Below are 20,326 nucleotides of genomic sequence, written 5' to 3'. Positions count from 1 at the left end.
GTCCTATCTTTGTGGAGAGAAGCAAAGATCCTATAGCAGAGAGAAGGGCAGGTCGCCAGGTGCATTGTGGGGGTAAGGGCAGGCCAACAGGTGCATTGTGGGGGGAAGGGCAGGCCAACAGGTGCATTGTGGGGGGGAAGGGCTGGTAAACCAGTGACAGGTGCATTGTGGAGGGAAGGGCAAGTCACAAGGTGCGGTGTGGGGGAGGGGGAGAGCAGATGCATTGTGGGGGGAAGGGCAGGCCAACAGGTGCATTGTGAGGGGAAGGGCATGGTAACCAGGTGCATTGTGGGGGGAAGGGCAGGCCAGGCCACCAGGTGCATTGTGGGGGGAAGGGCAGGCCAGGCCACCAGGTGCATTGCGGGAATCTCCCCGGGACTGTGCCGACGGCAGCCTGTGATGTCGGCTGGGGGCGGCCGCCGCCCAGGTAGGACCCGGTGTCCGTGTTGGGCTGACGGGCGGTGGGCGGGAAGGCGCTGGTGAGATAGGGAGCTACAACCCGGGGTGGAGCTGGAGCTGGGGGCGGTCGCGGTCGCGGCCGCTGCCATCCACAGGCCCGAGGCCCGGCCAGGGGGACTACATTTCCCGGCAGCCCTGGGGAGGCGCATGCGCCGTGGGGAGCAGCTGGCGCGGGCGGGTGGGCGGGGCCAGTGCGTCGTCCAATGAGCGCGCGGGGGGGGCGGGGCGCCTCTGGCGGCCGGCAGCGGGACTGCAACCGCTCTGCAGTGCGGCGGCGGCGGAGAGCGGCCCGCCCGGCCCACACCGGCTCAGCCCAGACCACACCACACCAGCCCACACCGGACCAGACCAGCCCGCGGTGAGTGCGGCACGGCCCAGCCCAGCCCGGCCCGGCGGGAAGGGGGTAGGGAAAGCGAGGGGGTGGGCAACAGCAGCAGAAAGAGAGGAGAGGAGTGAGGCAATGCTGCAGGGGATGGATGGATGGGGTCAACCTGAGGGACAGACCCTCCCTCCTCATCACGCCCTCCCCCCCCCCCCCCCCACACTTCCATCACCACCTCACCCCTTTACCTTACCCCTTCACCTTACCCCTCCACCACCACCTCCACCACCACCCTCCACAACCACCTCCACCACCTCACCCTCCACCCCCACCTCCACTACCACCCTCCACACCTCCACCACCTTACCCTCCACCTCCACCACACCACCCCCACCTCCGCCCCCCCCACCACCCTTGTCCCCCCCCCCCCCCCGCTACATCATCCCATCCTCCACCTCCCCGCAGCTCTGCCCTCTCACCCACCTCTTCACCCCTGCCCCCTCACTCCCTCTCATCCTTGCTTCCTCCCCTGTGTTCCCCCTGCCCCTACCCACCCTTCCTCCTCGCTACCCCCTCCTCTCAGCCCACTCCTCCCCCTACCCCATCCTCCTCCGTGTCAACCCCCTCGCTATCTATCCCCTCCCCTTGCTTCCTACCCCTGACCTCCAAATCCCTTCCTGCCCCCTCTTCAGTCCCTTTCCTTCAGTCCCTTTCACTTCCCTTCTTTCCCTGTCGCCCTTGCACTTGCCCGTATCCCCTTTCCCCATGTCTCTTGCCGTTTACCACTGCCTACTCTGCTGTGTCTGAAACTATTCCCCCTCTTCTCTCCGCTGTGTCCGTGTCACTGCCTTGCTACCCCCGCAGTGCGCCCTGGGCTGCCCCCATCGGCCCCCCTCACCAACCCTTGGCTTTCCCTCTCCATGCCCTGGTGTTGGGGACTGAACGTTGTGGGCAGTCTCCACTATACTGCCCATCTCTTGAGTCTATACATCTCGCTTCTCACGGCTCCGGAGACCCAGGTTTGGTCCAATGCTGCAGAGATCCCCATGTGGAGTTTGCACGCTCCCCATGTGACTGCATGGGTTTTCTTCTGTTCTCTCCCACGTGTGGAGTATCTGGCTGCTGTGAATTGCCTTTAATGTAAGTGGGAGGGGGAAGCAATGATGAGGAATGTGGGGGAAATGAAATGCAATTAAACTGCTGGAGGAACTGCGGAGGCAAAGGACTGGTGGACATTTTGGGTCCAGTTGCTGTATCAGGTCGTGTTGGAGGATTGGCGTATGTGGGCAGACACAAAGTGCTGGAGTAACTCAGCGGGTCAGGCAGCATTTCGGATGGGTGACGTTTCGGGTCGGGACTTGCGAGATACAGCGTGGAAACAGGCTCTTCGGCCCACTGAGTCCACGCCAACCAGCGATCACCCCGCACACTACCACTATTCAACACACTAGGGGCAATGTACAATTTTTCAACAAACCCAATTGACCTACAAACCTGTACGTCTTTGGAGCGAGAGGGGAAAACGGACTACCTGGGGAAAACACACCACTGTCACAGAAAGTATAAGCTCCATACACACAGACCAATGATCACGATCGAACCCAGGTCTCTCCTGAGCCAAAACATCACCTATTCTTTTGATCCTGAGATGGTGCCTAACCCGCTGAGTTACTCCAGCACTTTGTGTTGGTTTTTGGTATAAACCAGCATCTGCAGTTCCTTGTTTCCACTGGCATGCATGGGTGCCAGGTTGCCAGCCTGGACATTGAGGACCGGGGGGCCTGTTTCTGTGATGCATGACTCCTCATAAATCCCTCGCCACCCCTCAGAGGGTGGGGGTAAGCTGCCCCTCTCCTGTCCTTCTGGCTAAGGTGATGCCACGGTACTGGTGGGGAGGGAACATAGAACAGTACAGCACAGGAACAGGCCCTTCAGACCACAATGTCCACGCCCAGTTAAACTAATCTCCTCCACCTGCAAGTCATCTATATCCCTTTATTCCCGGCAAGTCCACATGTCTATGTAAAAGCCTCCTTAACACCACTATCGTACCTGCCTCCTCCAACACCCGTGGCAGTGCATCTTAGACACCCCCCACCCTCTGTGTCTCACCCATCTCCTTTATACTTTCCCCTTCTGACCTTGAAGGTCCCCCCTCCAGTCTTTGACATTTCCACCTTGGGCGGGGGAAAAGAAAGATTCTAATTCTCTCCCCTACCATAATCTGATACAGTTCAGAGATATATCTTTGAAACTGGCCCTTTGATCCACGCCGACATTCAATCACCTGTTCACACAAGTTCTATGTTGTCCCTCGTCCCTCATCCACCCCCTACACACTAGGGGCAATTTAAGGAGGCCAATTAACCAAACCTCGCACGTCTTTGGGACTAAACGCACGTGGTCACAGGGAGAATCGGGTCTCCCTTCAACCTCTGAGGCTCCACTGAAAACAAACACAGTTTGACTGGCCTTTCCCCATGGCTGAAACCCTCTAATCCAAAAATATTCTGGTAACTCTCATCTGCCCCCTTTCCAAAGCCCCATATCCTTCCGGTAATGGGGCGATAGAACTGCACACGATATTCCAAATGAGGCCTGACCAAAGCTGCGACATGACTTCCCGACTTTTATGCTATGTGGCCCTCTCTGGGCTCTCTCAATAACCTGGGTTCTTGTCTACAATATGGGACCCCACACCACCTCCTTAACATCAGCAAGCCCCAGACCATCGGAGGTCTTGGGGAGATTAAGTTTCCTGGTGTGATGCACTGTCTGCATCCGTTCCCCTGAAGAAGGGTCTCGACCCGAAACGTTGCCTCTCCATTTCCCCCCAGAGATGCTGCCTGACCTTGTGTTCTGCCATTCATTCCTCCCTGCTGGTACAACCTATCATCTTCTGAAGAATCCACAGACTGCCTCCTCACCCTTCCACCCTCACCCTCTCACCCTCCCCTTCCCATCCCTTGGGTTGGTTTGCCATCTCTTTCACGCGGACCTCCCTCCCGGCCTCTCTCCTCCGCAGAGGCTCGTGAGCTGTGTGCGGAAAGGGACCTCGGTGTTCCTTGTCATCTCTTTGAAGTTGCCCACCTCAACAAGTGGTGAGGAAGGTGGAGAGCTCTCTTCATGTTGTTCCAGCAGTAACACCATCCGCTGAAGTTGCTGCATTCATTGCCCCTTGTGCATGAGGTGAAGTTGAGGGTCTGTGGCGTGCTCATTACTGACCCTGTCCGTGCCCCGTGTTGCCGGGGGTGTGAGTCGCTCGGCCTGCCTCCTGCATGCACCCTTCAGGCTGCCTCAGAGCGACTCCCCCGCACTCTGTATGAGATGGGAAATGGACCAGGAAGCAGCGCAGAATGGAAAGTCAGTGTATGATCTTCCCGGACTGGTGCTGTGTCAAACTGTGTAGGAAGGAACAGCAGATGCTGCTTTACACCACAGAAAGACACAAAATGTTGGAGTTACTCAACGGGACAGGCAGCATCTCCAGGGAGAAGGAATGGGTGACGTTTCGGGTCGAGACCCTTCTCCAGACTGATTGAATCTGAAGAAGGGTCTCGACCCGAAACGTCACCCATTGCTTCTCTCCAAAGAAGCTGCCTGTCCCGCTGAGTTACTCCAGCATTTTGTGCCTATCTGCTGTGTCAAACTGCTGCCTTATTGTGAAGTACGTTTGGTGGCTGCTGTTTGACTGCCCCCAGATCTGTTATCTTTGAGTTGCCACCACAACAATGCTGATCGGATGCTCCTGCCCCCGTGAGATCTGACCTCCCTCAGCCCTCTCCACATCATCACTCACTGAAGGCTTGGATAGAGTGGATATGGAGAGGATGGTTCCATTATTGGGTCCCGATGTCACAGCCTCAGAATAAAAGGACGTTCCTTTAGGAAGGAGATGAGGAGGAATTTCTTTAGTCAGAAGATGGTGAATCTGTGGAATACATTGCCACAGAAAGAAAGATGTGGAGGCCAAGTCAATCAATATTTTTAATGCAGAGAAATATAGATTCTTGATCAGTACAGGTGTCAGAGGTTTTGGGGAGAAGGCAGGAGAATGCGGTTAAGAGGGAGAGATAGAATGGCAGAGTAGACTTGAAGGGCTGAATGGCCTAATTTGCTCCTATCACTAAAAAATAAACATCACCACTTGCTTCTTCAAGAGCATTTACAAAATCCACTGTGTGTTGTCCACGATGTTGCTGGTCCTGTCCCCATGAGCTGTGACCACCCCTCCCACTGCTCTCCCTAGGATGTCACTGGTCACAATCTCCTGCCCCCCCCCTGTCACCTCCCCCTTTGTTTTCAACCAAAAATACATTGATTCAATTATTTACACCAATAATATTTACAAAACAAACCCAATACCAAGACCCATCACCATGATACAAAAATGACCAAATATTCTAATTACTGAACATTAAATAACTATACAGATGCTCCCCGATATACGATGCTTCGACTTACACTATCTCGACTTTACGAGGTACAAAGGCTCGGCTGCGAGCCGCACGTCAATTCAGGTCACGTGATCAATTTGTATTAAATGCGTTTCCGACGTGCGATATTTTCGGTTTACGATGGGCATATCGGAACGTAACCCCGTCGTATGTCGAGGAGCAGCTGTATTACGATCCCTGTTATGGATGCATGCCCTCGTGGTGCGCAGCGGTCCCGGAAATTCCCCCTCGTATTCTTTTTCGAGGGACACGCTGGTGCGGAAAAAGGGGCAGACGGGCAGGCAGAGCACTCTTCTGCCTGGCGCCGTGACTCGTGGATGGCCGGCTTGGTCAGGCCCAGGAGCAACCCAACCAGGACATCTTTAGCCCTACCCTCTCCCCCATGCACAGGATGCCCAAAGATGAGGATGGTGGGAGTGAAGTGCAGCTAGGAAGCGAGGAGCAGCCCCTTGAAATACTCAGACAGGGGCTGCAACCTCGCAGACTCCATGTACTCATGCAACGCAGACTCTTTCCACCTCCCTCAGCCCTCTCCCGATCATCGCATCCCCGTCTGTTGCCAGTGACGTCCCTACTGCCCCGTGGGATGTGACCTCCCTCAGTACTCTCCCATCGATCGGCTATGGCGTGTTGTCTGCATTGTCACCGGTCGGTTGTCCTGCCATTGTGGGCTGTGATCTTCACTCCCCCCCCCCCCCCCAGTGATGTCTTCTGGCTGCACTTCTCACCCACCATCCTCACCATTGGACACCCTGTGCGCAGGGGAGAGGATAGAGGGCCGAAGATGTCCTGGTTGGGTTGCTCCTGGGCCTGGCCAAGCTGGCCATCCTCGAGTCACGGCGCCAGGCAGAAGAGGGGTCTGCCCGAGCCGGCTGCCTGCCCCTTTTCCGGGGTTATGTCCGCTCCCAGGAATAGAGAGGGAATACGCGCTGTCCACGGGCGCCCTGTGGGTTTTCCGGGACCGCTGGGCACCGCGGGGGGTTGAATGCATCCTGGACAAGGATTGTAACATAGTTGTATAACAGTTAATTTGGTATATTTGTTTGTCTTGTATTATGGTGGTGGGTTCTGTTTTGTTTTATTGCATTGTAAAGATTATTTTTAATAATTAAAAAAATATTTTGATTACAAAAAAAGGAAGAAAAAAGTTATGCCTTGGGTTTGTTTTACAGCAGTCGGGACTGTTCTGGGTCACAGGTAAGGTGCTACCACCTGCGTTACACCTGAAGCGGCCATTTCTGGGGCCTGCCCTGTACTCCCGACACTTGGTCTATTGTCTCAGCAGCTCCAGCAGGGCGGGTGGCTGCCCTCACCCCGAGAAGGCTGCCCTGTTGTGCGTGCATGGCGCAGGGGTAATGTGCATCTCCTGTGTTTTGTTGCAGTTGGTCCAGCGGGAGACTGCAGCAGTGCCTGCAGCATGGTTGGTTTGCCCCCGTGCGCCGATGCTGCCCATCGTCGCTCTGCTTGTTCGGGTCGCCTCTTCCTTCTGCAGGTGGGCACTCCGTTCTCAGCCCCTTCCCCCTGCCCCCTCGCGGCTGCCCCGGGCCACTCCGCTCCTCGCACCCACCCCGTCCCTCCCCTCCTGTACCGAGACAGGATCGCCCTCGTGTTTCCCCGCCCCACACCTCACGTTATTGTTTCGAAAAATACAAAAATGAACAAAAAGGCTGGGAACCTCAGATGTGGTCACTGAGTTCCAGGGCAGCAAGGTACAGAAACGGGGCCCTTCGGCCTCTCACGTACATGCTGACCCTTTCCTTGACCACACCGCTCCATTGGTCTGCATCAGGTCCATGTTCTTGTTTAGTTTAGAGATACAACGTGGAAACAGGCCCCATAGTTCTATCCTACCCACACAATTTACTGAGGCCAATTAACCTACAAATCTGTTGGTCTTTGGAGTGTGGGATGAAACTGGAGCACCCGGAGAAAACCCACGTGTTTGCAGGGGGAACGTACAAACTCCGTACAGACAGCACCCGCAGTCAGGATCAAACCTGAGTCTCTATCGCTGCACCACCGTGCCGCCCCAAAGTCACTGGGTTCCAGGCACAGAAATGGACCGTTCGGCCCATCACGTCCATGCTGACCCTTTGCCCGACTACCCCACTCCATCGGTCTGCGTTAGGTCCATGTTCTTGCCTCCCCATCAGGAAGCTCTGGAAACACTCATCAGGTCAGGCAACGGTGGGCCGAAGGGCCTGTTTCCGTGCTGTATCTCTCAACTAAACTAAATAGCTGACTTACTGCATGTGGGGCATGGTTCTAGGTGAGAGCCCCTAAGTCAGAACGGTAAGACCCCATGCCTGAGAGAAGCTGCGGTGTGATTTACTTTCCCCAGAGAGGTGACCAGTGATGGGCACGTCACAGCCCCTCTTGCTGCAGTTTCTCTGAAGGTTGGCTCTGCCTCAGCCCTGCCTCGCAGCGCCAGAGACCCGGGGTTGATTCTGACTACGGGTGCTGTCGGCACGGAGTTTGTACGTTCTCCCTATGACCTCGTGGGTTTTCGCCGGGCGCTCCGGTTTCCTCCCACACTCCCAAAATGTACAGGTTTGTCGGTTAATTGGCTTGGTAAAATTACAAATAATCCCTAATGTGTAGGATAGTGTACGTGTGCGGGCATCGCTGGTCAGCGTGGACTCGGTGGGCCGAAGGGCCTGTTTCCGTGCTGTATCTCTCAACTAAACTAAATAGCTGACTTACTGCATGTGACATCTCCACTCATCTCTGATGCTCTGAGATGGGTGGACACTGTGGCTGTACCTGTGTGGCAAGGTACATACCTCCGCCCAGACCATCCTTACATTGCCCCTCTCACGCCCATTTGTCTCTGACACCATTTGGTGTATTGGTTTATTATCGTGAGAAACAATGAGAGACCTTTGTGTGTATTGTACTAAACACAAGTACAATACGTAGAACAGGTGGGGCAAAGAGAAAAATACCAGAGTTACAGCTACCCAGAAAGTGCAGTTTCAAAAAAAGTGCAGGGGCCACAATGAGGTAGGTTGGGAGATCAGGACGACACCTAAGCTTTTGGGAGAACCGTTCAGCACCCTGATAATAGAGTGGAAGAAGCTGTTCCTGAATCTGGTGGTGCGTGCATTCTAGGTTCACTATCTTCTGCCTGATGGGAGAGAGGAGAAGAGGGAGTGACCTGGATGCGAGAGCTCCTTGATCATTTTTGGCTGCTTTCCCGAGGCAGCGTGGAGTGTAGATGGAGTCGACTGGAGAGGGTGGGTGGGTGGATTGGATGGAGAGAGGCTGGTTTGTGTGAAGGGCGAGGCTCCATCGACAACCCTCTCGGCCAGTTTCACTCGGTGCGCTGATGGGCTAGCTCTGTCCTTTGTACAACGCCGGCACAGCCCAGCGTGGCTCTCCGCCCTCCCCGCGGCGGGGACCCACACCCACCGCCCTTGGCACATCCACAGCTTGTATGGAAGCACGGGCAGACTCTAATTTGCAGTCTGCAAGACAAAAGCAGTTTTTAACTGTAATTGAATCAAAACAAAACATGTTTTGCAGATCAGTCACTGTTTCACAAACACAACCCTTAATTATTTACACATCTTTGGAATGGAATCTCTGAATTCTTTGTGTGATCACATTAGAACATCTCAGCCTATTTATGTGTAAAAAAAAACCTTTTGTCAAATTTGAACGAGCCAGTGAATTTCTCTTCAGTATTCTTTTTTGTTTCAAGCTCCGTGTGTACGGAGGGCCTGTACCTGTGCTGCACGGCCCAAAATGCTCCATGTGTAAGGACATGGTGGGCCGAAGGGCCTGTTTCTGTGCTGCACGGACATGATGGGCCGAAAGGCCTGTTCCTGTGCTGCGCTGTTCTTCTGTTCTATGTACACAAGCTACTGTCAGATCCCAAATTGTGGAAGGCCATTTTTGTTTTTAATCCACAAACCCCAACTATTTTTTGAGTAACTAGTGGAAATTCACACGCATTCTACCAGAAGAACATAATTGGAGCAGCAAAAAATAGGTACAATGTGAAGGCTGCTCCTTTGAAGAGGAACATCTTTGTTAATTAGTCTTTGAGATGAGACTCATTTTCATAGAACAGCATAGGAACGGGCCTTTAATGTCCGTCCCACCCATAATGCCAAGTTAAACTAATCTCCACAGCCTGCACGTGATCCATTTCCCTCCATTCCAGGCATATCCATGAGTCTATGTAAAAGATTCTTAAACACCACTATTGTATCTGCCTCCACCACCACCCCTGGCAGAAGGGTCCAGACCCCGTCATGGAAACATAGAAACATAGAAAATAGGTGCAGGAGTAGGCCATTCGGCCCTTCGAGCCTGCACCGCCATTCAATATGATCATGGCTGATCATCCAACTCGGTATCCCATACCTGCCTTCTCTCCATTCCCCCTGATCCCTTTAGCCGCAAGGGCAACATCTAACTCCCTCTAAAATATAGCCAATGAACTGGCCTCAACTACCTTCTGTGGCATAGAATTCCACAGATTCACCACTCTGTGTGAAAAATGTTTTCCTCATCTCGGTCTTAAAAGATTTCCCCCTTATCCTTAAACTGGACTTCCCCAACATCGGGAACAATCTTCCTGCATCTAGCCTGTCCAACCCCTTAAGAATTTTGTAAGTTTCTATAAGATCCCCCCTCAATCTTCTAAATTATAGCGAGTACAAGCCGAGTCTATCCCGTCTTGCTTCATATGAAAGTCATTCTCTGTGTTTTCCGATCAGATTTCCTTTCTGCCTATGATGCTCCAGAGAAAACAATCCAAGTCTGCCCAACCTCTCCCTGTAGCTAATACCACCTAATGCAGGCATCATTCTGATAAACCTCCACTGCACCCTCTCCGAAGCCTGCACATCCTTACAGTAATGGGGCGACCAGAACTGCACACAATTCTCTAAATGCGGCCTGACCAAAGGCTCACTTGTCCCGGCCATATAACTTCCCGACTCAATGTGCCAGCCAATGAAGGCAAGCATTCGAGTTATCGATTTGGACTCCAAGATCCCTCTGTACATCAATGTTGTTAAGGTTCTTGCAACTAATTGTATATGTTTCCCTTCCATATGATTATTTTATTGATTATTTGATTAGATCCTTTAATAATCCTTTACAGGAAATTACAGTGCCACAACAGCGTCAAGACAGACATAACACCACACATTTCCTCAGATAGCTTCCATACTTAATAAGTTAAAATACAATGAATGAATACTAAAAAAAATGCAAAATTATTTTTGTGCATTATAAAACCTTATAGCAGCTGGTATACAAGACTTCCTATATCTCTCAGTTTTGCACATTGGTGCAATCAGTCTCTGACTGAAGATGCTGCTCTTGATCACCTTCAGGGCGTGGAGTGGGTGAGTGGGGTTGGTCATTATTGAACCCAGTTTGTTCAGAGTTCTGGCCTCTGCCACCTGCTGGACCGTTAGTTGCTCAGCCCCGACCACTGAGCCGGCCTTCCTGATCAGCTTGTCCAGTCTGTTTTTGTCCGCTATGCAGGCCACAGCAAAAAACAGAGCACTGGCCACCACTGAATGGTAGACACTGCACAGTAGGGGTTGGCAGATGTTGAATAACCTTAGCCTCCTTAAGAAATACAGTCGACTTTGTCCCTTCCTGTACACCGCCTCCATATGACTCTTCCAGTCCAGCTCACTGTCAAGCTGCACACCAAGGTACCTGTGGTTGGCGACCACCTCCACCTCAGTGCCCCTGATGGTGATTGGTGTTGGTTGAGTCCTCCTCCTCCCCCTCCTGAAATCCACAACTATCTCTATGACCTCCAGTTAATTGAAACTATTCCCTGACATACCTATTCAAGGCGGCCAATGATAATTTGTGTGTCTTGTATCTGGGGCACGTGTTTTTCAGGTAATTTAAAGCATTAACTAGACTAGCAGCTGGTCATTGTGGGATTCAGGTCATTATTTGTTTCAGCATTCATTCTAGAATTATTATCAATTCAACAACACGTACATTTTGTTTTTGGAGATACAGCACGGAAACAGGCCCTTCGGCCCACTGCGTCTACGCCGACCAGCAGTCACCACCGTACACTAACAGTATATACACACTGGGGATAATTTACAATTCTTACCAAAGCCAATTAACCTACAGAGCTACACGTGTTTGAAATGTGGGAGGAAACCGGAGCCCCCGGTCATGAGGAGAGCGTTCAAACTCCGTACAGACAGCACCCGTAGTCAGGATCGAGCTCGATCACTGGCGCTGTGAGGCAGCAACTCTACCGCCGCGCTACCGTGCTGCCCAAATAACGGGAAGCAAATGATGACACAGTTAAAAGGGGATGAATAAATGAATAAAGAGTGTGAAAGTGGTAACCAAGGGCCGGGCGAGGCTGGCCAGTGAGCTAGGTGTCGGGTTGAAGAGCTCACCGCTGGCTGATGCAGCGTCCCTCACTCTGATTCAAACCTCCGCTGCTCATTTTCCTCCGTTCTAACATCTGCAAATGACCTGGACAGCATGGAAACAGGCCCTTCAGCCCAACTTGCCCACACCGACCAACATGCTCCAGCTACACGTCCCACCTCCTTGCGTTTGGCCCATATCCCTCTGAACCTGTCCTATCCATGTACCTGTCTAAATGTTTCTTAAACATTGCCATAGTACCTGCCTCAACTACTTCCTCTGGCAGCTCGTTCCGTGCACCCACCACCCTCTGTGTAAAAAAAAAAAGGTTACCCCTCAAGTTCCCATTAAATCTTTCTCCATCACTGTAAACCTATGTCCTCTTGTTCTCGACCCCCCCACCTCCTCTGGGCAAAAGTAGTCTTTCCCATCTATTCCTCTCATGATTTTGTAACCTCTTTGAGACTTTTTTGGCAAAATTATTTTACGGTTGATATCCCGAGTGAAGTAAAAGGTGACCAGTTGTGGCAGTGGACAGAGTGTCCACTGCCACACTCCAAAGACGTACAGGTTTGGAGGGTAATTGGCTTCAGTAAAAAAAGAAAGTAAATTGTCCCTTGTGTATAGGTCTGTGATCATGTACGGGGACCACTGGTCAGCGCAGATTCGGTGTGCTGAAGGGCCTGTTTCCTTGCTGTATTTCTAAACTAAACTAGACAGGCATACGTTCTCTCTGTCACCCTCCCTCTGCTTCCTGTCCGTTATGTGACCAAAAAGGGCCAGTATTGCTAATCTTTAAGTGGCATGTTAACCTTGTACATTCACGCGCCTGGGCCAGCATGGACAGTGATGGAGTGAAGGGCCAGGGTGCAGGAAGTTTCAGTGGGTGCAGATGGATGAGGACGAAGCAGCTTGTAAACTGCATGAGAAGCGGAGGCTTTGTGTGGACTGAGAGGATGATGCAATTTTAAATGGCGTGGGATTGAAACTCACTGATGCTCACAGGAAGCAGAATGCCCTTGTACAGAGTCATAGAGTCCTTCAGCCCAACCCGGTTAGGGCCAACAAGATGCCCCATCTAAGCAAGTCACATGTGCCAACGTTTGACCCATATCCCTGGTGGTGTGTCACAGGCTGTGTCTGTGTCTAACAGTGTGTGTGTCTTTGACACTGTGACAGCCTGTGCCACAGGGTGTGTCTCAGTCTGTGACGGTGAGTGTCACAGGGTGTGTCTGTCTGAGGGTGTGTGTCGCGGAGAGTCTGATGGTGTGTGTCTGATGGGGTGTGTCGCGGAGAGTCTGATGGTGTGTGTCACAATGTGTGTCTGACGGTGTGTCGCAGTGAGTCTGACGGTGTGTGTCACATGGTGTGTCTCAGTCTATGATGATGTGTGTCTCTCAGTCTGATAGTGTGTGTCTCAATCTGTGAAAGTGTGTAGTCACAGGGTGTGTCTCGGTCTGTGACAGTGTGTGTGACGGTGAGTGTGTGACGGTGTGTGTCGCAGGGTGTGTCTCAGTCTGTGACAGTGTGTAGTCACAGGGTGTGTCTCTGTTTGTGACGGTGTGTGTCGCAGGGTGTGTCTCTGTGACGGTGTGTGTGACAGGGTGAGTGTGTGACGGTGTGCGTCACAGGGTGTGTCTCTTCGGCGGCTATTGGTGAATCGTGATGGTTGGTGCAAGGATCTCTAGTCATTGTGTATATTAATAAGGTATATAATAAGACGCCAGGTTTGTGGGGCTATGGACAGTGAGGGTGGTGTCCAGGATACAGGGACATAGATTGGCTGGAAAGTTGGGCAGATTGGTGGTGGATGGAGTTTAGTCTAGACAGGTGTGAGTGATACACGTTGAGTCATCTACTCTGGAGTGGACAAGTCCATTAAAGTGCCGGGAGGCAGGAGGGTTGATGTACAGAGAGACCCTGGGGTAAAGCCCCTCACTCCCTCAGAATGGAGGCACTGGTAGGGGAGGGTCTGTGTTGCTGCCTACAGAGGCAGGGATATTGAGTACAACAGCTGGACCAAACGCTGGACAGACCACACTTGGGGCGTTGTGTGTGTGTGGTTGTGGTCACCGTGCTACAGGAAGGATGTGGCGGGGACAGAGAGAGGGCAGGAGAGACTCACCAGGGTGGGGGCTGGAGGTACAGGATGGGGCTGGACAGGCGGGGGTTGTTCTGAGGGGTGATCCTACACAGATGTATAAAACCATGAGGGGATAGCTAGGATGAATGCACAGTCTTTTACCTTTGATAGGAGAATCATGAACCACAGGATATAGGTTTAAGGTGAAATCTTAAATCTCTCCTCTCTCACCCTAAGCTTGCACCCTCTAAGGTGAGAGTGGAAAGATTTAATAGGAACCTGATGGGCAACGTTTTCACACCAGGGTGTTGGGTAATTTGGAAGGAGCTGCCAGAGGATGGTCAAATGTTCAAAAGAAGGGTGCATGGGTAGGAAAGGTTTTGAGGTATTAACATAGATAGGTGTGCCTCCCTACCTCTGTCCCTCCGCCACCTACTGCAGCCCCTCCAGCGATCGGTGCCTTCGTCTCCTCCCCCCCACCCCCCCCCTCCACCCCCCTCCCAGGGGACCCAGCCAACCTCTCGTGGTGAATCCATCTCCCCAGGTAAATGGAGCGGTGTGGATGGGCGATGAGTGAGCCCTCGCTAGCGGCCCAATGCAGTGCGTAGTAGTTCCTGCACAGGAAGAGGCCAACATGAGCGGGGGGAGCGAGCAAGTCGACATCCTCCCGGTGGCCTTCGTGGTGAAGGATCGCTGGAAGGTGGTGAGTTAGCTGTCCGTCCCGGCCTGTACCGCTGCTTCTTCACCACCTGTACTCGTGTCCGTCCCAGCCTGTACTGCTCCTTCACCGCCTGTACTCGTGTCCGCCCACGACTGTACCGCCGCTCCTTCACTGCCTGTACTCGTGTCCGCCCACCCTGCACCGCTACTCCTTCATCACCTGTACACCCTGCTGTCCGTCCCCACCTGAACGCGTGTCCGTCACCGCCTGTACTGCTTCTCGTTCACTGCCTGTATACCCTGCTCTCCGTCCCCGTCTGTACCACTGCTCCTTCACTGCCTGTACACCCTGCTGTCCATCACTGCCTTTATGCCCACCTCCGCCTGTACCCCCCCCCCCACTCGTTTACCGCCGCCTGTACACCCTGCTGACCATCTCCCCCTATGATGTGCCCGCCTCCGCCTGTACCTCCCACTCATTCACCACTGGCTGTACACCCTATCCAATCCTGCCTGTACGTGAGCCCGTCTCCGTCTGTACATCCCGCTCGTTCACCGCCTGTTCACCCTGCAGTTCGTCACCACCTGTACATCCCGCTCGTTCACCGCCTGAACACCTAGCTATCCGTCGCCGCCTGTCCTCCCCCCAGAGCTGCCTCTGCCCATCGTTCACCACCGCCTGTCTCTGCCTGTATATCCCACTCATTCACCACCACCTGTACACCCTGCTGTCATTTATTGATTGTACGCCCCCCTCTACCTGTGCACTCCAAACCTGTCCACTCCTCCCCCCCATGGTGACTGCCTCCACCTGTATGCCCCGCTGGCCACCACTGCCTGTACATCTGCAGCCATTCTCCACTGTCTGTAGCCTGCCCACCCACTGTACGTTGCCATCCTGGACCCATGCTCCCGCACAAGGGCACCTCCCTGCCCCCTCCCCCCCCCCCCCCCGGCCTGCGGGTGCCCCTCTGAGCAGCCGTGTGATGTGTGCCCCTCCCCAGCTGAAGAAGATCGGCGGAGGGGGGTTTGGGGAGATTTACGAGGCGACGGACCTGCTGCTGCGGGAGAACGTGGCGCTGAAGGTGGAGTCGGCACAGCAGCCCAAGCAGGTGCTGAAGATGGAGGTGGCCGTGCTGAAGAAGCTGCAGGGTAAGTCACCGCTGTGTTTACCCCCCCGTCCCTATGCTCCCCCGTCCCACCCTCTCCCCGTCCCTCAAGCTGCCCCATATTCCCACCGTCCATGTCACCACCCTCTCCTCCTGTCCCCACCCTCCCCTCCTGTCCCCACCCCCCCTCCTGTCCCCACCCTCACCTCCCATCCACTCCCTGCCCCTGTCCTCCCACCATACCTTCCCTTTCCCCCCCCCCCCCCCCCCCCCCCGTCCTCATCTACCCCCTGTCCCACCGGTGCCGGTGTGTGCTGTGTCCCCCTGGTGTGTGCCGTGTTATCAGTGACCATTGCTGTGCTGTGTTGACCTGCAGGTAAGGACCACGTCTGCCGCTTCATCGGCTGCGGCCGCAACGAGAAGTTTAACTATGTGGTGATGCAGCTCCAGGTAATGATCCCCCTCCCCATCCCCCGCCCTAAACCCCCTCACCTGGTCACTCCCTCCTCCACAGGGTCGTTGCCTCCATTTGGGAGCTGGACTGCCCCTCGCACCCCTAACATGCCACCCCCTGCCCCAGTGCTTCCCCCCCCGCCCGCAGCGGACTGGCGAGAGGGGTGCATGGGGAGGGTGTAGGTCCCCCGGGCGAGGGGCGCAGGGGGAGAATAGGGGGAGGGAAAGGGCTGCTGGGGGAGTGTATCGATGAGGGCACAGTGCTGGTTGCCTTGTGAGGGCTCTGGGTGTAGAAGGTGGGTAGGGGGTGCAAGGTGGGGCTGTGTCGGGGGGGGGGGTGAGCGGTGAGGGCAGGGGATAGCATCTGATGACGGGATGGTGTCTGGTAGGGTGGGTGGGGGGCAGGAGGAGGGTAGGGGGGTGTGCAGTGGTGGGCTGGGTGGTGCCGGTGGATGATGGGGAGCAGTCAGGGGGATGGAGAAGTTGTGGGGGGGAGGGGGAGAGGTAGGGGATTGCAGGGTGGAGGGAGGGAGGGAGGGAGAGGAGGTGCAGGGGGAAGGTGGTCAGGTGGCGGGTCCGTACCTGACCCTGCCCGTGCCCCAACCCGTAGGGCCGTAACCTGGCGGACCTGCGGCGCAGCCAGCCGCGTGGCACCTTCACCATGAGCACCACCCTGAGGTTGGGCAAGCAGATCCTGCAGTCCATCGAGGCCATCCACTCTGTCGGCTTCCTGCACCGAGACATCAAGCCCGTGAGGGGGGAGGGTGATGAAGGGGAGGGGGGCAGAGGGAGGGAATGGGAGGTGGAGCATGGGCAGAGGGAGGTGGTGGGAGGGTGTGGAAGAAGAGGCAGGCAGAGGGAGGTGGAGTTGGGGAGGCCCAGAGGGAGAGAGGTGGAGGGGGAGGGGGGGAGGCATGGAGGGAGGTGGAGTTGGGGTCAGCAGGAGTGGGTGGGGGCAGCAAGAGTTGTGGGGGTAGGGGGGCAGAGGGAGGTTGAGGCCTCCACTCAGGCTGGAGGTGACCAGGGGTCTGTACTTGGGCCTCTATTGTTTGCAATCTATCTAACTATCTACCTCCTTCTAGTCCATCTGTGGATTATCCCGTTGCCAACTGTGAGATATGGATCAGCCACAGAAATGGGCAGAGAAATGGCAGATGGAGTTTAATCCAAGCACATGTGTGATGTTGCACATTGGGAGGTCAAATGTAAAGGGAGAATATACAATTAATGGCAATACCCTTAACAGCACTGATGTACAGAGGGATCTTGGGGTCCAAGTGCACAGCTCCCTGACCGTGGCGACACAAGTAGATGGAGCGGTGAAGAAGGTGAACTTGCCTTCAGTGGTCGGGGCAGTGAGTATAAGGTAGCAAAAGGATTTGAGTATAGAGCAAGGAGGTTCTACTGCAGTTGTACAGGGTCTTGGTGAGACCACACCTGGAGTATTGCGTACAGTTTTGGTCTCCAAATCTGAGGAAGGACATTATTGCCATAGAGGGAGTGCAGAGAAGGTTCACCAGACTGATTCCTGGGATGTTAGGACTGTCTTATGAAGAAAGACTGAATAGACTTGGTTTATACTCTCTAGAATTTAGGAGATTGAGAGGGGATCTTATAGAAACTTACAAAATTCTTAAGGGGTTGGACAGGCTAGATGCAGGAAGATTGTTCCCGATGTTGGGGAAGTCCAGGACAAGGGGTCACAGCTTAAGGATAAGGGGGAAATCCTTTAAAACCGAGATGAGAAGAACTTTTTTTCACACAGTGGTGAATCTCTGGAACTCTCTGCCACAGAGGGTAATCGAGGCCAGTTCATTGGCTATATTTAAGAGGGAGTTAGATGTGGCCCTTGTGGCTAAGGGGATCAGAGGGTATGGAGAGAAGGCAGTTACGGGATACTGAGTTGGATGATCAGCCATGATCACATTGAATGGCGGTGCAGGCTCGAAGGGCCGAATGGCCTACTCCTGCACCTAATTTCTATGTTTCTATGAAAGCCATGATGCAGCTCTATAGGATTTTGGTCAGGCCGCATTTGGAGTATTGTGTGCATTTCTGGTTGCCCTGTTGCAGGAAGGATGTGGTGGCTTTGGAGAGGGTGCGGAACGATGCCTGGATTATGGAGTATTAGCTACAGGGGGAGGTTGGACAGACTTGGATTCTTTTCCCTGGAACTTTGGAGGTTGAGGGGAGACCTGAGAGTTGTCTGTGAAATCACGATGGCAGAGATGGGGTGGTGGGTGACGGCCTTTTACCCAGGGTAGGGGAATCAAGAACCAGAGGACAGAGGTTTAAGGAGAGAGGGGAAACATGTAGTAGAAACCGGAGAGGCGACTATTTTACACAGAGGGTGGTGGGTATGTGGATCAAGCTGCCAGTGGAGGTGGTTGAGGCCGGTACTAATACAGCATTTAAACGACATTTGGACAGGTAAAAAGGTTTACAGGAATACAGGCCAATCGCAGGCAAGTAGGATAGGCTCGGGAAGACACAATGGTCGGTATGGCCAGGTTGGGCCGAAGGGCCTGTTTCTGTGCTGCATGACTCTGCCTTTGTGGGCAATGGAAGGGATGGATTGGTCAAGCAGGCAGCACAGCATAGAGGGGCTGAATGGTGGCCTTCATTGTTACTACGGTGTGGGACTGGGTATTACCGTGCACCGGGGGGTGTGGGGAGCATTGACTGGCAGGCTAACTCTTCCCCCCACCCCTGCAGTCCAACTTTGCGATGGGACGCCTCCCCTCCACCTTCCGCAAGTGCTACATGCTGGACTTTGGCCTTGCTCGTCAGTACACCAACACCAACGGAGAGGTCAGGCCGGTGAGTCAGCCAGACAGTGTGTGTGGGACCCCAGTGATGGTCAGTGTGTGTGTGACCCCAGTGAGGGTCAGTGTGTGTGTGTGACCCCAGTGAGAGTCAGTGTGTGTGTGTGTGACCCCAGTGAGGGTCAGTGTGTGTGTGTGACCCCAGTGAGGGTCAGTGTGTGTGTGTGTGTGACCCCAGTGAGGGTCAGTGTGTGTGTGTGACCCCAGTGAGGGTCAGTGTGTGGGACCCCAGTGAGGGTCAGTGTGTGTGTGTGTGACCCCAGTGAGGGTCAGTGTGTGTGTGTGACCCCAGTGAGGGTCAGTGTGTGTGTGTGGGGGACCTCAGTGAGGGTCAGTGTGTGGGACCCCAGTGAGGGTCAGTGTGTGTGTGTGACCCCAGTGAGGGTCAGTGTGTGTGTGTGTGTGTGACCCCAGTGAGGGTCAGTGTGTGTGGGACCCCAGTGAGAGTCAGAGTGTGTGTGTGGGACCCCAGTGAGGGTCACTGTGTGTGTGTGTGACCTCAGTGAGGGTCAGTGTGTGTGTGTGTGTGTCCCCAGTGAGGATCAGTGTAGTGGGAGAGTGACAGTGGGCAGGGATTGGAACAGAGACATTGTCGTCGGTACGGGGAATGGGTGCCCACCTCACCGCCTGGCACCTTGCCACGCACGCACGCACACGCACGCACACACACACACCCCTTGCTTGATGTAATATGTAATGCACCCAGTGGCTGCTCTCCCCCCCTGCTGCTGCTCTGACCCATCCCTTCACCTGCTGACTTCAGCCAGCTCTGTCTCGCCATCACACTGCACATTGAGTTTGAGTCTATTGTTGCCACACACTGACTGTCAGATACACTGTGTGCTGCCCGCTGTTACTGGAGGTACTTGACTACAAGGTTATTGGATAACCCTGCCTCACTGCACAACACCGGGTCATCAGTGGCCAGCTCCCTGCTCCACAACGTGCTGGAGAAGAGGGTTACACAGAAAAGCTGGAGAAACTCAGCGGGTGCAGCAGCATCTATGGAGCGAAGGAAATAGGCAACGTTTCGGGCCGAAACCCTTCTTCAGACTTCTTCAGACTGCTGGAGAAGAGTCCTGACCCGTTAAACCACCTGGCCATGTTACCCCTCAGGGTCCCATTAATTATTTCCCCCCTCACCTTAAACCTGTGTCCTCTAGTTCTCCATTCCCCTGTTCTGGGCAAGAGACTTTGTGCCTCTACCCGATCTATTCCTCTCATGATTTTGTACACCTCTCTGAGATGGCCCCTCATCCTCCTGCGCTCCAAGGAATAGAGACCCAGCCTGCTCAACCTGCACAAGATGCACAGGCAAGGTGAGGTACAGGTACAACGACAACCTTGCTTGCCGCAGCATCACGGGCACATAGACAACATGCAAAAAGTCAACTATACAAAAGATTATACAGACATCTATACATGGTAGTGCATGAGGTGTTCGGGTGCCAAGATGGGATGAGGGTGTGAAGATTGGTTCTTGAGCTTGATGGTTGTAGAACAGTAGCTGTTCCTGTGTGTGTGTGTGTGTGTCTGTGTGAGGGCTCATTGTATTTGTATCTGTGTCAGGCGTCAGTGTTGGT

General features: G+C 54.0%; 1 protein-coding gene across 2 annotated transcripts in view; it reads left to right on the top strand.

Moving 5' to 3' along the window:
• Positions 1-334: 334 nt before the first annotated feature.
• Positions 335-20,326, top strand: part of ttbk1b (tau tubulin kinase 1b) — a 29,822-nt gene continuing 9,830 nt past the window's right edge. Inside the window, exons 1-7 of one of the 2 annotated variants that reach the window (XM_055636211.1) lie at positions 335-427; positions 6,621-6,730; positions 14,241-14,399; positions 15,361-15,508; positions 15,842-15,915; positions 16,529-16,669; positions 18,634-18,738. In XM_055636211.1, the coding sequence (XP_055492186.1) occupies positions 14,292-14,399; positions 15,361-15,508; positions 15,842-15,915; positions 16,529-16,669; positions 18,634-18,738 (576 nt within the window). In that variant the 5' untranslated portion in view covers positions 335-427; positions 6,621-6,730; positions 14,241-14,291. Of the gene's footprint in view, positions 428-718; positions 818-6,620; positions 6,731-14,240; positions 14,400-15,360; positions 15,509-15,841; positions 15,916-16,528; positions 16,670-18,633; positions 18,739-20,326 lie in introns of those variants that run through there. The other variant, XM_055636210.1, reaches the window with a different exon arrangement.

This window comes from Leucoraja erinacea, chromosome 5, assembly GCF_028641065.1.
Source record: "Leucoraja erinacea ecotype New England chromosome 5, Leri_hhj_1, whole genome shotgun sequence".
NCBI classification, from domain to species: domain Eukaryota; kingdom Metazoa; phylum Chordata; class Chondrichthyes; order Rajiformes; family Rajidae; genus Leucoraja; species Leucoraja erinaceus.
Note: the sequence above shows the minus strand (reverse complement) of the source record. Positions and strands in the feature narration are given on the sequence as shown.